The 15,158-nt window shown below is 35.7% G+C and overlaps 1 protein-coding gene across 1 annotated transcript in view; it reads right to left on the bottom strand.

The window, feature by feature from the left end:
- Nucleotides 1–1,714: 1,714 nt before the first annotated feature.
- Nucleotides 1,715–15,158, bottom strand: part of GUCY2C (guanylate cyclase 2C) — a 69,758-nt gene continuing 56,314 nt past the window's right edge. The window contains exons 21-27 of the mRNA XM_015832146.1: nt 14,868–15,026; nt 12,955–13,147; nt 12,288–12,462; nt 8,420–8,518; nt 4,193–4,287; nt 2,895–2,971; nt 1,715–2,327 (exon numbers count right to left, since the gene is read on the bottom strand). Coding sequence (XP_015687632.1) covers nt 2,153–2,327; nt 2,895–2,971; nt 4,193–4,287; nt 8,420–8,518; nt 12,288–12,462; nt 12,955–13,147; nt 14,868–15,026 — 973 coding nt within the window. The 3' untranslated portion in view covers nt 1,715–2,152. The remainder of the gene's footprint in view (nt 2,328–2,894; nt 2,972–4,192; nt 4,288–8,419; nt 8,519–12,287; nt 12,463–12,954; nt 13,148–14,867; nt 15,027–15,158) is intronic.

Below are 15,158 nucleotides of genomic sequence, written 5' to 3'. Positions count from 1 at the left end.
CCCCTAAAAATTTATTAAAACACCCCTTTAAAAAGAACCTTAATTTGGCCGATTTCAATACTTTTTGATTTGTACCCGCAGCATGCCACCTCTCGGGGTTCCAAACCCCATCCTCAAGGTGGGCCCTAGTGATCTTAATGGGCCAGGCCTGCGCGAGGGGTGAGTCGCGCAGGGCCAGTAGGACCGTCCTCGAATACATGTTTGTCTCTTTAACAGTCTCCTATGTGATCTTAGTCATGAACAAAGGAACCACAAGAAACTGTTGCCAAGGGCGGGAAGATACACATTCCATTGTACACCAACAAACTAAGGATGTCATTTTATTTTTCTCTGCTAACCACACCTGCGAGTAAATCAGTAATAACTAACTTTCACTATGGCTTATCTGTTTGTTTTATCAGTGACATCATCAAAGTAAACAAACCTTCCATGGATGCAGACTCTACCAGGTCATGATCCTAACCCCTAACCCCTCCCCACTCCCTACCTGATGCTGGATTCAGAAGCTCATGACCCTTATAGGATGTGACATGTTGAACCTAATTCCATCAAGAAAAAAGTGACAGTCAACCCTAAACTGTGTGATTACCCAGCCTTCATCCTACATGGATTTGAACCAAAATTAAGTAAAGTGAATAATTAACAGAACCCCAAGCTGCGGTGTATTTGGGAAGGAAATCCTATTTATGTATTGATAAAAAAATCATAATAGTTTTCTCTCACTTTTTCCTTTTTTGTGGTCTTCCCTTTGCATTTAAACTATTCTTTCAGATTCTAAAGTTTATTTTTCTTTCCCTGCTATATTATTTGATAACTTGAGCAAAAATATATAGTAAAATATGTTTTATAGTGGCACTATCTAATTAAGATAAGTAATAAAGTACGTCCATATTCTGGTATATGTACAGTATTTGGCTTCAGCTAACACTGAATATGGCAATACTTAGTGGATTTCACAATTATTTCCAGGTGGGATGAAAGCAGTCATTTTATTTTATTTACTTTACATAGGATAATATAATTATTTGATATAATATAAAAATAAATGGTAGTTTCATGAGGCAGCTTTTTATTACTAACTTCCCATCCTCAAAACAGCAGGATATCCTTCCTAAAAAGAAAGAAAATGAACAAAACATCCATAAAACATGAATTTGAGTTTTTAAAAATGAAGACAGTCATAATACTGCTATGAAAATAAAATCATAACCCTAACACATGATACCCAGATTACTAGCTGTGTTGCTAGTGAAGACCCCAAAATGGGCAGCTTTTTATTTGCAGTATTTTGAATCTTGTTTTCTTGCCACTCAAATGATCCTCCAGAGTACAATTACTCTCAATTGTATATAAGTAATAAGTAATCTCAATGTTATAAAGTACAAAATAAAATCATGTATGACACAACTATATAGGACAGCAACAAAATGCCAACATCCACATAAATGTCTGCCTATGCATATATCTCAACTGTGTGGGTGCCGGTGTGGAGAAACATATATATTCATATTTCATCTGTAACATGGTAAGAGCTAGTGCTACAAGGTACTCTTATTCAAAAGTTTTATTGTATTTTTACATGGACTGGTTACACTTCTAAACATTATATAAAAAATAAGTCATGAAAAATCAATGCCTTAACAGATTTTAAATGGCAGATAAAATTCTTCCTATTTAACTATAAACAACATACTGAGTCTTAAAGATGTTACTAGTTGACAGTCTCTTACTTTATTTCCTGTGAATCCAAAAAGCAGTGTATTATTAAAGGCTCTAATAAGTCAGCAGAAGCAGCTTGCGTTAGATTATTTGCATGTTGGAAATGCAGCAAAGGAAATCTTTTCATAGTTTATTAATTATTTATATAATGATATACAAGTACAGAAGATATTATAGAGAGCCATGTTAGTCTATGGTAGGCAAACATTATTGCAAACTAACACATTCTATTAAAATAAGCTGTAGTGATGAAAACTTGTATGTCTTTTAATAAAGCTTGCTAGTTTGAAAAGGTGCCATCAGACTCTTAACGATACTTAAAGGAATGAGCAACATTCTGTTTTTAACTAATTTTGCTCTCCTCAATCTTGTAAATGGGTGGCGATGGTGGGAATCTAAAATAATTTTATTCCTAACTTGTTCCTATCAAGTTTTACAAATAAGTGGCAGAGTGTTCTGTAGTAGCCAACTGCAGATATTCCAGGCTGCCGTTGCAGTAATTAGTCGTGCATGAAATCTTTTGCGTCTGGCAATCTTCCGTTGGTCTTCTTTGCAATGAGTCCTTTATCATCTCAGCAAAGTCAGCCTGCAAACGCTGCTGATTCTCCCTGGAAATAGCAGTAAATACATTTAATTATCCATTTCTATCCATCAATAATTCTATTCCTATAAATGTTTAAAAGCTGGAGAATAGAGGGAGATCATACAGCAGTGGCAACACCTAGTTGATCTTAATCTTAGCAGGCTGAGGCCTGGATGGCACCTGGATGACAAAGCACCAGAATATCCCAGGACTACAGTATAGAAATGGTGAGGAAATTGAGAAATAAAACCAAACAGTAACAGAAAACAGTGGCAAGGCACTCTCCTGAATACAACATGAATGTGTACTCATACACATCAAGCTTATCTGGAGTGAAAATGTACCTTTTTATGTGTGTCTATATCTTGCAGGAGTGGCCAAGGCATGCCATCAAAGTTAATTTGGGAATACATAAACCTGTCCTCCAAAAGCACCCCACCCTCAGAAAACAACAAACAGAAAGAACATATACTCCAAAAGATGATCTCCCTATCAAAAGGAAAACAAGAACTATTAGTCAACAATGCAAAAGGCTACCCTGATTTGAATACTGGTATGAATATTCTATTTTTTAAAACAAAAAACCTCTTACGTAGAAGGAGGCGATGGAAGATTATATTGCTGATCCTTCACACCTGTCAGCCAATAAGTAATCTCAGTTCCTTTGCCCTAATATATGAAATGATAGGATTATAATTAATTAACTATTATAATTATTGTTATTACTATATATTGCATTACCTTTTTTTTAAAAAAAGTAAACTATTTAAGCCCATTGAAAGTACAAATACATAAAATAACATATTATGTTGTGATTAACTCAACCCCAGGATTTGCTATCATGACAATTAAAAGAAGGAGAAGAAAGAAAAGGCCTTGGACAACATGTTATTTTATAAACTAATTCCAAAACTCTTCACCATAAAGGCAATGGGACTATTTTTTCCCTGAGGAAGAAAAAGATGTTTCATTTCTCATGCAAGAAGCTTCATCGATTCTGACAGGATGGTGGGGGTGATGGAAAGATTAGTTCTGACAGGATGAGGTTGTTTCTAGCAATTCTAGGTTGCTTTTCTCCTTGGTTAGTTTCCATCCTTTGCTTCTCGTCCTGCCTTCAGGCGCTTTGGAGAATAGCTTGACTCCCTCTTCTTTGTAGCAACCCCTGAGATATTGGAACACTGCTATCATGTCACCCCTCGTCCTTCTCTTCATTAGACTAGACATACCCAATTCCAGCAACCATTCTTTATATGTTTTATCCTCCAGTCCCCTGATCATCTTTGTTCTTCTTCTCTGCACTCTTTCTAGAGTCTCAGCATCTTTTTTACATCATGACAACCAAAACTGAATGCAGTATTCAAAATAATTGGGTAATTGGAACCAGCAACTACGTCACCAAAGGACATGATTGTAAGGCACCATACTGAGTTATTGCAGTTGTAAGGCAACTTGCCAACTTACAATGAATGTTCCAGGAGTATCAGTTGCCATAGTTAGGTGAATCCCATGTGATTGCAGCATCCCACAGTCACATGATCACCATTTGTGACCTCTGGCTGGCCTCCCCATTGATTTTCCTTGTCAGAAGATGGCAGTGAAGGCCACAAAAGTGATCATGTGATCACAGAATGCTGCAGTGTTGTATTTGTGATCTGATCATTGACAACCCAAACTACAGAGACTCTGCAATGGCTACAGTTATGAGGATCTGTCATAAGTACCACTGTTGTACTTTCAAATGGACACTGAATGAATGGATGTTGAGTAAAGCCTACCTTTAAGTAGTCTTGACATAACTGAGTTGTAAGTAATATTTTAAAAGCTAATAGCTCTTTAAAATGTTTGCTGTAAATAGATTTTTAAAATTATGAATATGTGGGTATATCTTACCTTCAAATATGTTTCTCCTCGTTCTTCATATTGGAACTGACAGTCTGTCCTCTTCAGAATATCAATAGTGGAACCACTTACATGAATCCGTAGAGCTAAAAGTAAGCATATAAAAATATACAAAATAGTTTTTTATTGCCTTTAGTTTATATAGTTGATAATTTAATTTATATAGATAATTTATTAATTTTTAATTCTTCATGGGTGAAAACAATAAAATTCAGTTATCTGAAAAACACCCTGCAACAAAATTAACCATATCTTAATCCTGTAATGAGAGCAGATACAATTATACAGATATTGCTGAAACTGGATGGGATGGAACTCATGATTGGAGCATACTGCTAGAAGGATATAAATTGTTCAAAAGACACAGACTCAACAAAAGAGGAGGAGGAGTTGCAATGTATACAAAGAACTACTATATCTCTACAGAAATACACAATATTAAGGATGAAAGCCACCTTGAAAGTATAACTTTCAAGTTATAATGAATATTGAGGGGGGATGACATTGCTACAGGTGTGTACTACCGGCTACCCTACCAAGCTGAGGAAATATGAAAGCCACATTTGAACTTCCTTTCCATCAACTCGAACAGATTCCTGACATGCCTAGCTGACAACTTTATCTCCCAAAAAGTGGAGGAAAGAACTAGAGGGTCAGCTATACTGGACTTCATTCTTATTAACAGAGACCAAATGGCTGAGGGAGTGGAAGTTGTAAGAACTTTGGGGAGAGTGACCATGTCATACTAAAATTCACCATAATGCAGGCCCAGGTAATTGATCAATGTCAGACTGGTGATTTAGACTTTAAGAGAGCTGACTTCAACAAACTAGGAGAGAAAATAGAAAGGATTCCATGGATGGAAATCCTAGAGGGAAAAACAGTACAATATCTTTGGGATACTCTGAAAAACAAGATAATAAAGACAAAAACAAAAACAATATCACAAAGAAAGAAAAACAAGAGACTCTAGACAAGCACGGTTGCACAAAGAGCTTTCTGACAAACTGAAGGATAAAAAGGATAAGTATAAAAAATGGAAAGAGTGGCATATAACAAGAGGAGAATACCAGCAAATAGTCCAAAACTGCAAAGACAGAGTCAGGAAGGCTAAGGCTTGGAATGAACTAAGACTAATAACAAATGCCAAAAATAACAAAAAAAAAAAGTTTATTTCAATATATCAAGGAAATAGACAGTTCACTAATGGGAGAAAATGGCAAGAAGGTGATGGGCAGCAGAGAGAAAGTAAAACTGCTTAATTCTCTGCAAAAGGGAAAAAATATCAAAAGCAGCACTGTGTGAGACAGAATAGGAATGCAGATCAAATTAGGTAAGGAATTGATAAGACACCTATCTGCTTTGGATGAATTCAAATCTCAAGGACCAGATGGCTTAAATCCCAGGATACTAAAGGAGCTGGCAGATGTGATCTTGGAATCACTGAATGAAATCTTTCAGAGATCCTGGAGCATAGGAGAACTGCCAGAGGAAAAGAGCTGGAAAAGAGTTGATGTGGTTCCAATCTTCAAAAAAGCCACAAAAAAAAAATGGATCCAGAAAACTACAGAATAATTAGCTTGACATCAATACCTGGGAAAATCCTGGAAACGATAATCAAGCAACGGATTTGTGAGCATCTAGAAATGAAGAAGATGATTACTGGAAGCCATGAACTTGTTAAAAACAGATCATGTCAGACAGCCTTTATTGCCTTCTTTGATAAAGTGAGTGAATTAGTGGGTCAGGGAAATGATGTGGATATAGTATACTTAAGCTTCAGTAAGACATTTGACAAAATAGACCACAGTCTACTTCTTGGTAATATAGAACAATGTGGAGGAAATAGTACCACTACTAGATGGATTTGCAGTTGGCTGACCAAATGCACTCAGCGTGTAGTCCTCAATGGAGCTATACCTATGTGAAGCATGCAGTGGGATACCTCAAGTTTATGTTTTGGGTCTGGTGGTCTTCAACATCTTCATAAATAATCTGGATGAGGGGATGGAATGGAAACTCATCAAATCAGATGATACCAAGCTGTGCGAGGCATTGCCAATACTTTGGAAGATAGACTCAAGAGTCAGAAAGATCTTGGCAGATTTGAGCATTGAGCCCTATCCAACAAAATGTAGATCACTGGTGAGAAAAGTAAGTCCTACACTTAGAAAGAAAAACCAAATGCTAGATATAGAATAGGAGGTACCTGGCTCAACAGTAGTAATTGTGAGATGGATTTAGGTGTCCTGGTGGATCACCACTTAAGTATGAGTCAGCAGTGTGCTGCAACTGCCCAAAAAGCCAACGCAGTCTTAGGTTGCATCAACACAGGGACAGCATCAAGACAATGAAAAGTGATAGTACTGCTTTACACAACGCTGGTGAGACCACACTTGGAATAAACATCCATTGTTGGTCACATTTTAAAAAAAAGCTGAGGCCCTAGCAGGAGTGCAGAGAAGAGCAACAAGAGCAACAGAGATAAGGGGTCTTGAGGCCAAATCAAGCAAATGAATAACTAAGGGAACGAGGTATGTTAGCTTAATGAAAAGAAGGCTCAAGGGAGACATAATAGCAGTCTTTTGATACTTGAAGGGATATCACAGGAAAGAAAGCATCAATTTATTCTCCAAAGCACCTAAGGGAAGGACAAGAAGCAATGGGTGGAAGCTCATCAAAAGCAGATTCAACCTGGAAATGAGGAGGAATTTCCTGACAGAACAATTAATCAATGAAAGAGCTTGCCTCCTGGAGTTGTGGGTGCTCCATCACTAGAGGTTTTCAAAAAAAGATTGGACAACCATTTCTTCGGAATGATATAGGGATTCATATATGGGCATGGGTTGGACTAGAAGACCTCCAAAGTCCCATCCAGACCTATGATTCTATAAAAATACATCCTGTTAAATAGGCAGGCCATCATGGTACTTATTAACATTTTTTCAGTCTTTCAAAAAGTTAATATACTGCAGGGTCCACATCCCTTGGGAGGCATATTGAGAAGATACTCTTCTAGGTCCCCATTCCTAGAAGTATCACTTCATATAAGATAGTGACCCCCAGCTTCCCATCTCAGGAAGATCATAAGAACAAGTCAAATATAACCAGAAGAGACAATTCTGGAATTACCTGGAGCTGCGCTGTGGAAGGCTTCATGTGTTAATACTAGCATTTTGAACTGGACCCAGAGAACAATTAGTTTGAAACTAAAACATAAATAGTTAGCTTCTAGGCCATTGCTTTTGGAATCAACTATATGGTGTAGCTTCTGGGTTATCTTCTTCAACGGGCACCTGATGCAGAGTATGTTGCAATAGTCTTATCATGGGTGATAAAGTTATGTGTCACAATCAGGGATCTCTGATCCAGAAAGCCCACCAAATGCCAGGAGCTGGGCAAAGGCTCCCCATGCTCTTCAAATAGGAACTATGAGTCTAGAATGTCCCCCACATTGTCAAATGTCTCCTTCAGGATCAGCAGAACCATCTAGAACCAAAATCAAAGCCAGAATTTGATCGATTATCAACTAAAAGCACAGAGCTCTCAGTCCTCAGCCATCAGAAGTAGTCCAGAAGGATACCATGATTGAAGATATTAAATACTACCAATATATCTACAGTACTAGGATCAGGAAGGGCATACTTCCTACATCCAAGATCTGCTGACAGAGATCACCACAGTAACCAGTACTGTATTAGTCCTATAATCCTAAGTGGAAGAGTCAAGCACATGGTTGCCACTAAAAGGCCATGAAATCTTAAGCCCCATCCAACACCACATTGAAGGACTCCAGCATCAGTCTAGATATAAGATCCAGTGAATTGATAACAGATAATTCTTCTTCTTATGACTTTAATCTGAACATCAATAGCTAGAAGGAAATCTAACTGTATTATGAGAGGATGATCAGCAATTGCACAAAAATTGGAGGAAAGGATCTAAATATGGATGTCTTCTGAGAAAAATGCCATAGGTGGTCCAATTATTTATTTACTACATTTATATTGTAAATTTCTTTCAAGGAGGTAAGAAGCTGAATATGTTGCAGTGCCTTGTAATTTAGCTTCACAAAAATTATGCACTTATCTATGAGATAATGATTGGCCCCAGATTCTAGCAAGTCATTATCATATCTTGATAAAATGTTTCTTTTGAAATATGGAATTCTGAATTTGACTGTATAAAATATTGCATAGTTAGAAACTCTCTTCTTACGTAAACCTGTAGACTCCATTCTTGAAGCTGTGTTCACCGTGTCTCCAAACAAGCAGTAACGAGGCATTTTAATCCCAACCACACCAGCTGCACAAGGACCTGAACACAAAACAGAAATTGTCTGAAAAGTTGTCCATATTGTCTCACTATTTACAATTAATCTCACTATTTACAATCTCTCAATCATGTGTATCAATATTTGTAACTCATGACTGTGCTAACCTTAACTCTTACACCCATAGTTAATACTGTTTCTCATGAGGCAGAATATAAAAAGTTATGCCATAATCAATTAGCAATCATATGAGTAGAGTGAACTGTATTATTTATTATGTCACAATCAAGTTATTATTACTTAAGATACCATTAATTATTTGTTATTTTTCATAACATATTTTCATGAAAAGATACGGCAAAGTAATGAATGTACCAGGGTTGATTTGATCAGTTGTGATTATGAACTGGGATCCCTGGTAAAGAAATACTTTCTCTTCCTGCATATTTAGATGGTGCAACTGGAAAAATGTTAAAATAATATAAGTTGCTGATGAAGTGACTATGCAATATTTTTAAGGTGTGATAATTGCATCGCTGCCTGATAATTGGAAGAATGTTGTCACTGTTCCCTCATATAAAGGAAAAGGCAACAAGAGTGAATGAAAATATCAAGTGGACTGATTTGATAAATGTGCTTGGGAAGATACTCAGCAGAATGCTGATTGAAATATCCTGGCACTGAGCAAAATTTGACAAATGCCTTATTTCCATTGTTTGTTTATTTATTTTTTTAGTAGATCATTAGGAATTGTTTGAATGTGAAAATTTATTTGTGTTGTGTACACAAATGTGGATGTGGCTTTGTTCATGGATGGTATCATGCTGTTGACTGAGAATATAAGTGATTTGTAGTTATTGTTAGAGATTGTATAATACAATGAGGACCCAGATTGTTGGGGGCAATATGCTGACTGTGTAAATCGCTTAGAGAGAACTGTAAAGCGCCATGAAGCAGTATATAAGTCTAAGAGCTATTGCTATATCGGACTGAAAAATATTGCACTGAAATCCAAGATAGATTTGGTCAAACATTGTAAAACAAGTATCTGAAGGAAGAATGGATGGGATGAGAATAAGGAGAAGATGTAGAATTTACTGCTGGATGGAACTGATTAAATTCTGAAAAACAGAGAGGTCAGAAGTATGCCGAACAAAAGACAACACATGAATTTGGGAATGGATATGGTGAAAAAAGGATGGTTTGCAACACTGTAACACATGGAGAGATACAGTAAATGCTGCTAAGAGTTGATATAAACTATATTTAGTTTCCTTTTCTTTTCTCATATTTCCTGTTTTCAATTTCTTTCCATTACTAATTCTTACTCCTCATCTGCACTTTGCATAATTGCTTCTCTCAAATGGGAATAGCATGATAGCTAAATATCAATATGTGTTTAATATTTTCTATTGAAATAGTAAAAAAATGTATTGTTCAGTAATTTACTTGCAGCCTTTAATGCACTTAGTTCAAGTACTACTTCACAGTCCACAGCCTATGACACAATCTGGAAGGAAGATTTATTACACAAACTACAACTGATCATCCCATGTCAAAAGACTACCCACCTTATTAATAATATGTTGAGTGACAAGACTTTTCAAATAATAATGGGAGGACAAAAAAGCAAAATGCTGTTCCAAATCTAAAATCCTCTTATTTCTGAATTCCAGGCAGAATTCTTTTCCTCTCAATTCCAGTTATGACAAATTGTCTAAGTCCTTTACCATCTCTCTATTATTTCATTTTACTTTATTAGTAATTTGTTTTAGTTCTCCTGTGGGTTGTCCTCAATTTCAATTTGGTTTTTTCTTCTTTTTTTCATTTCCTCTTTACAAATCTTTCTTCAACTCTCTCTTCAAATGCAGCCACTTTAAACAGATTTGACAGAGTTGGATACTTTTTCCCCATCTTTTCAAACGTTTTTTTGTAATATTCCCAAAATAATAGTTTTTTAATTGGTTATTTTACCAATCATCTCTTCCCCTCATGACACTCTGCTGCTTTTGTGGTGATCACCATTTTTTTTTATTTGTAATCCAAAAGTAATAGTGAGTCAGATGAGTTCCAGAAAATCCTGAAGACACTAAAAAAAAAGGTTATTTAATCTTTAACAAAAAAAAATTGGAATGAGGTGAAGATGGTACACAGACAGAGCAAAGTATATAGGATTACTACATGATTTACAAAATTAAGAAATATATTAAGGGATATTCTTGTGTACTTTTTCAGGAAGAAGACTAGAGACCAGGTTTTGGGGCAGCATTCCAGGACCAGACTGAAGATTAATAATGTAGATGCAATTGTACTTAAAGAAATTCTGATAAGATAATGAACAAGAAAAAAGAGGGGGTTTTCCTGAAAAGTTCAAACAGAAAAAGATACTGTTTTGATTGGACCAAGTGTTGTTACTTCCAAACAACAGAAGTTCAGACTGAATTCAGTGCAAAAAGCAAGAGAATTTCTAGAAAAAATTAAAGGGGAAAAGGAAGAAATGCAAATAGAGGTCATTAAAAGGATTAAACAACAACTACAGAATAGTGCAGAAGAGGCTCCCATCTTAAGTACTACAAATATTGACTTTTCTAAATTCTTGGCATAAATATAAATGTCAGATGTCTAACACAGAATATAAATGGAGCAAATGCTCCTCAAAAAAAGAACATTGTTCATTATTTGAAAAAATAAAACTAGATATATTCTGCTTATAAAAACACTTATCAGATAAAAGGATAAAAATATTTGATTTATATAGTTGTAGAGTGTATTTCAATGGAATTGTTTTGTATATAAATCCACAATTACAATCAGAGTTAATATTAGCTGATGATTGTGGTAGATATGAGGGCATGGAAATTAATCTAAACCAGCTGTTCTTGACAGTTCTATTCAACCTTTATTGTTCTTGATGAGAAAGACAAGATATGAATAAAACTTGCTTTAGACGCTACTCTCTTGCCCCCCATTTTTTCTTCTTAAGAAGCAAGAAATTTAGAGAGGAGGGTCTGTGGTGGCTTAATACCAAGTGTATGCCCAACAGATTTTCCTGATATCCTGTCCCATACCACAAGGTGCTCCCAGATACTAACCTCTAACGATTTAGAAAGAAAAGGTTGATTTAAAAGAAAAACTCATGAGAAGCTTTCCTTGTACCAGGCAAATTGCAAATGCTGATTGAACTGCTATTGAACTGGGCCTGCTGCTTAGTTTCAGCTTTTATTTAGATTTCATTTGTACAATGTCCCCCAGTTGTCCCAAATATGCATGTCTTCTAAAAGAAATTTCTATTAGTTTATTGATACAAAAAAGAAGAAAGGGTTTTGTAGACTAAGATCCAGTTCTTCAAATACAGGATATACAATTTTAAAGTGACAATTATACATGAGGATGCAGATGAAAAACAATGAAATCAGAGAGGAATTAGTTTCAAAAAGAATACCAAGTAATAACTACATTAAAATGTAACTCATTAATAATGCTCTCTTCAGGCTTCCTGAAAAGGGCAGTTTTCATCAACACTACAGAAATTCTGAATTTTCTATACAAGTGTATACAAAATTCAAATTACAAAGAAGTATTGATCAATAATATTAGAAAGCTATTTATGCTTGATATTATCTTTATAGTATTCACTATATTCTTTTTTGAACAATTGGTCACCACTGATAATTTTCTTAAAGGTAATATTTGAAATCCTAAGAAATATATAATACCTTTTCTATTATTGCTTTAGGAAAATTTAAACATGATATTAAAAATCATTGGTTGATTTGTTTGTTTTGATCAAATGTTTGATAAAATCTTCTGTACCAGAATGAATTCCTATTCGAATCCATATAGGAAGGCCAGGAAGATGTTGTAACTCAAACGACCCCATGAAACTGAGTATATCCAGGGCCATCATGGAAATATCCACTGCGTGACAGTTACCATTTCTGTTTGGTAAACCACTTACTACCATATATGCATCTCCAATGGTCTCCACCTGTTGAAACATGACAAAAAGTCATACATTTGCTTAGGGAAAAAGTATACTCAACAACCTTCAATTAACAAAATAAGTCTCTGATTAGAACTGCAGGTCCACTCAGTATAACAGAGCCTTCCCATCTTGGTGTCCCCTCCAGATAAGTAGACTCAGCAATTCAGACCACTGCAATTCCGATTGTGCTCAACCAGCATATATATCAAATATACCAACTGGGAGCAGGAATCTAACACTTTTAGAGGACTCCAGGTTGAAGAAACTTGTTACAGTGAAATTTCATGAAAGTATTTTCTTTGTCTGAAATGAGGAATGTAAGGATTTTTAAATCTTAAGAAAAGTTTATTATTTTTATTATTTTGGAAAAAACATTTTAATTGAGAAGGCCTCAGACAAAAATAATTCTTGCCTTTTTTTTAGTGCATTGCTGCCCCAACTACCTTTGTTTCAGCTTAAGGTAATCTTTTATATTTTTTTCTCAAATCAGATCACCTTGTAAACATCATGATGATCAAGAATGTGGTCAAAGTTCTTGTAGATGTCATTCAGCATGTCTACCACTTCCATAGGAGTGCTGTATTTACATATGGTTGTGAAACCCACAATGTCACTGAAGTAGATGGTGACTTCTTCAAACAATTCTGGCTCTACACCTCCAGTCTCCTTCAAAGATTTTACCACAGGCCTGTGGGGGGAAAAAGGGGGGGGTAAGGCTTATTGATTTCAAAGTGTGCTTTAAAAAAATTAATTATGGTATGATATCCACAGCTTTTCTCTATTGTTGTGCACGACTCTGAATCGCCTTGAAGGAGATGGGCAGCTATAAAAATGTGATTAATAAATAAAATAAGTAATTTGTTGAGACATGATTAGTTAATAATTAGTTCACAGCTAATTAATAACTTAATTAAAGTACTAAAGCACTTATAGAACAGGTAATCATATTCCTTACACAACACATTGGAAATCAATATTGAATTAAATAAGATCACTTTGCTGTTGTGAAATTTCTTTACTGTAATATCACAAGGTTGGGAGGAGGAGGAGGAGGAGGAGGAGGAGGAGGAGGAGGAGGAGGAGGAGGAGGAAGAGACGGCAAAGGTAGTACCAATAGTAATAGTCACCTTGGGTGCAATCCCAAAACAACTGGAGCTCCCACTTGAACACAATTGGTATTGACAAATTAACTATCAGTCAACTGCAAAAGGCAGCTTTACTTGGAATAGCTTACATCCTGCAATGATACCTCTAACACCATCAAACATCCACATCTGCCTATCCTGAATCCTTGGGAAGGCCTCCATAGGTGGACAAAAATTCCAAATCCAGTCTGAACATATGGCTCACTGTATGATGAATCATAATAATAGCAATAACAAGACCAAGCCTTAAGATCAAATGCATATAAAGCCAGAATTGAGAGGTCAGCAATAGACAGCAAATGTTGCCTCTGCAAAAAAGCTAAAGAAACAGTGGACTACCTGATTAGCTGCTGCAAGAAAATTGCACAGACTGACTACAAACAATAGCATGACAAAATAGCAACAATCGTGCATTGGAAGATCTACAAGGAATACCTTGTTGGTAAGGAAAAACTGGTAGGAAGATAATATAGAGAAAGTAATAGAAAATGAAAATGGTAAAATGTTCTCAGACTTTAGAATTCAAAAAGACAGGTACCTGCCATATAACATCACAGACTTAACTTTTCAATAAGGAAGACAAAAAAGTCTGGATAATGGATGTGGCAGTGCCTGGAGACAGCAGAATATAAGAGAAAGAACTGGAGAAGATAACAATATACAAAGACCTGCAAATAGAAATAGAACAACTGTGGCAAAAGCAAGCAAAAGTAGTACCAATATTAACAGGTGCATTGGGTGCAACCTCAAAATAACTGGAGCACTTGAGAACCATCAGCATTGACAAATTCACCATCAGTCAATTACAAAAGGCAGCTTTCCTCAGAACAGCTTACATCCTGCGATGATATCTGTAACAGCATGAAACATCTACTGTAGATCTGTCTATCCCAGGTCCTTGGAAAGGACTCGATAGACAAAACTGCCAAATCCATCAAAATTACTTGAAAAACATAAACTTTATTCTACCCATTTGTAGAAGAATGATCTTTTTCTGAAAATGGTATTTGCGTATCTCTTGAAGAGGAATAGAATTTGCATGAAAGCAGAAGAAACTTTTGCATGCTATCCAGACATAACAAGATAAATTACTCATGCTCTTCAATATTGTAAATGTTTTTGAAAATACAAATATATATTAACATAGATTTTAAAAGCTTATCCTTAAGTATTTGGACAAGAAACATATAAATCTGTTCACAATTCTTCAATGAACAGAATTCCACTGCAGGTGTACACTATACCCTGGTGAACAACACTCACCGTGGGAGAAGCATGAAATTTAGTTTGTCAGCTCTATCTCGTTCTGCTTTGTACAGCTTGGTTCTCTCTTCTACTAAGTGCTCCAGGTTTCGTGAATACAACTGCAGACGTCGGATCAATGTGTCCATATAGCTCTCATTGTTTTGGTTGTGGTAGTTGCTAGGAATATGGTAAGAACAAAAATGATGTTTTTCAAGAAAAAGAGCAAATAGAACTTGGTGGAAATTAATCTATAAATGTTATACAATCAAAAGGAACAACCACCAATTCTCTCCCTCTGAATAATAATTA

Source organism: Protobothrops mucrosquamatus, unplaced genomic scaffold, assembly GCF_001527695.2.
Source record: "Protobothrops mucrosquamatus isolate PMUCROS unplaced genomic scaffold, P.Mucros_1.0 scaffold_309, whole genome shotgun sequence".
Classification (NCBI taxonomy): domain Eukaryota; kingdom Metazoa; phylum Chordata; class Lepidosauria; order Squamata; family Viperidae; genus Protobothrops; species Protobothrops mucrosquamatus.
The sequence above is the reverse complement of the archived record's forward strand: the minus strand, read 5'-3'. Positions and strand labels throughout refer to the sequence as shown.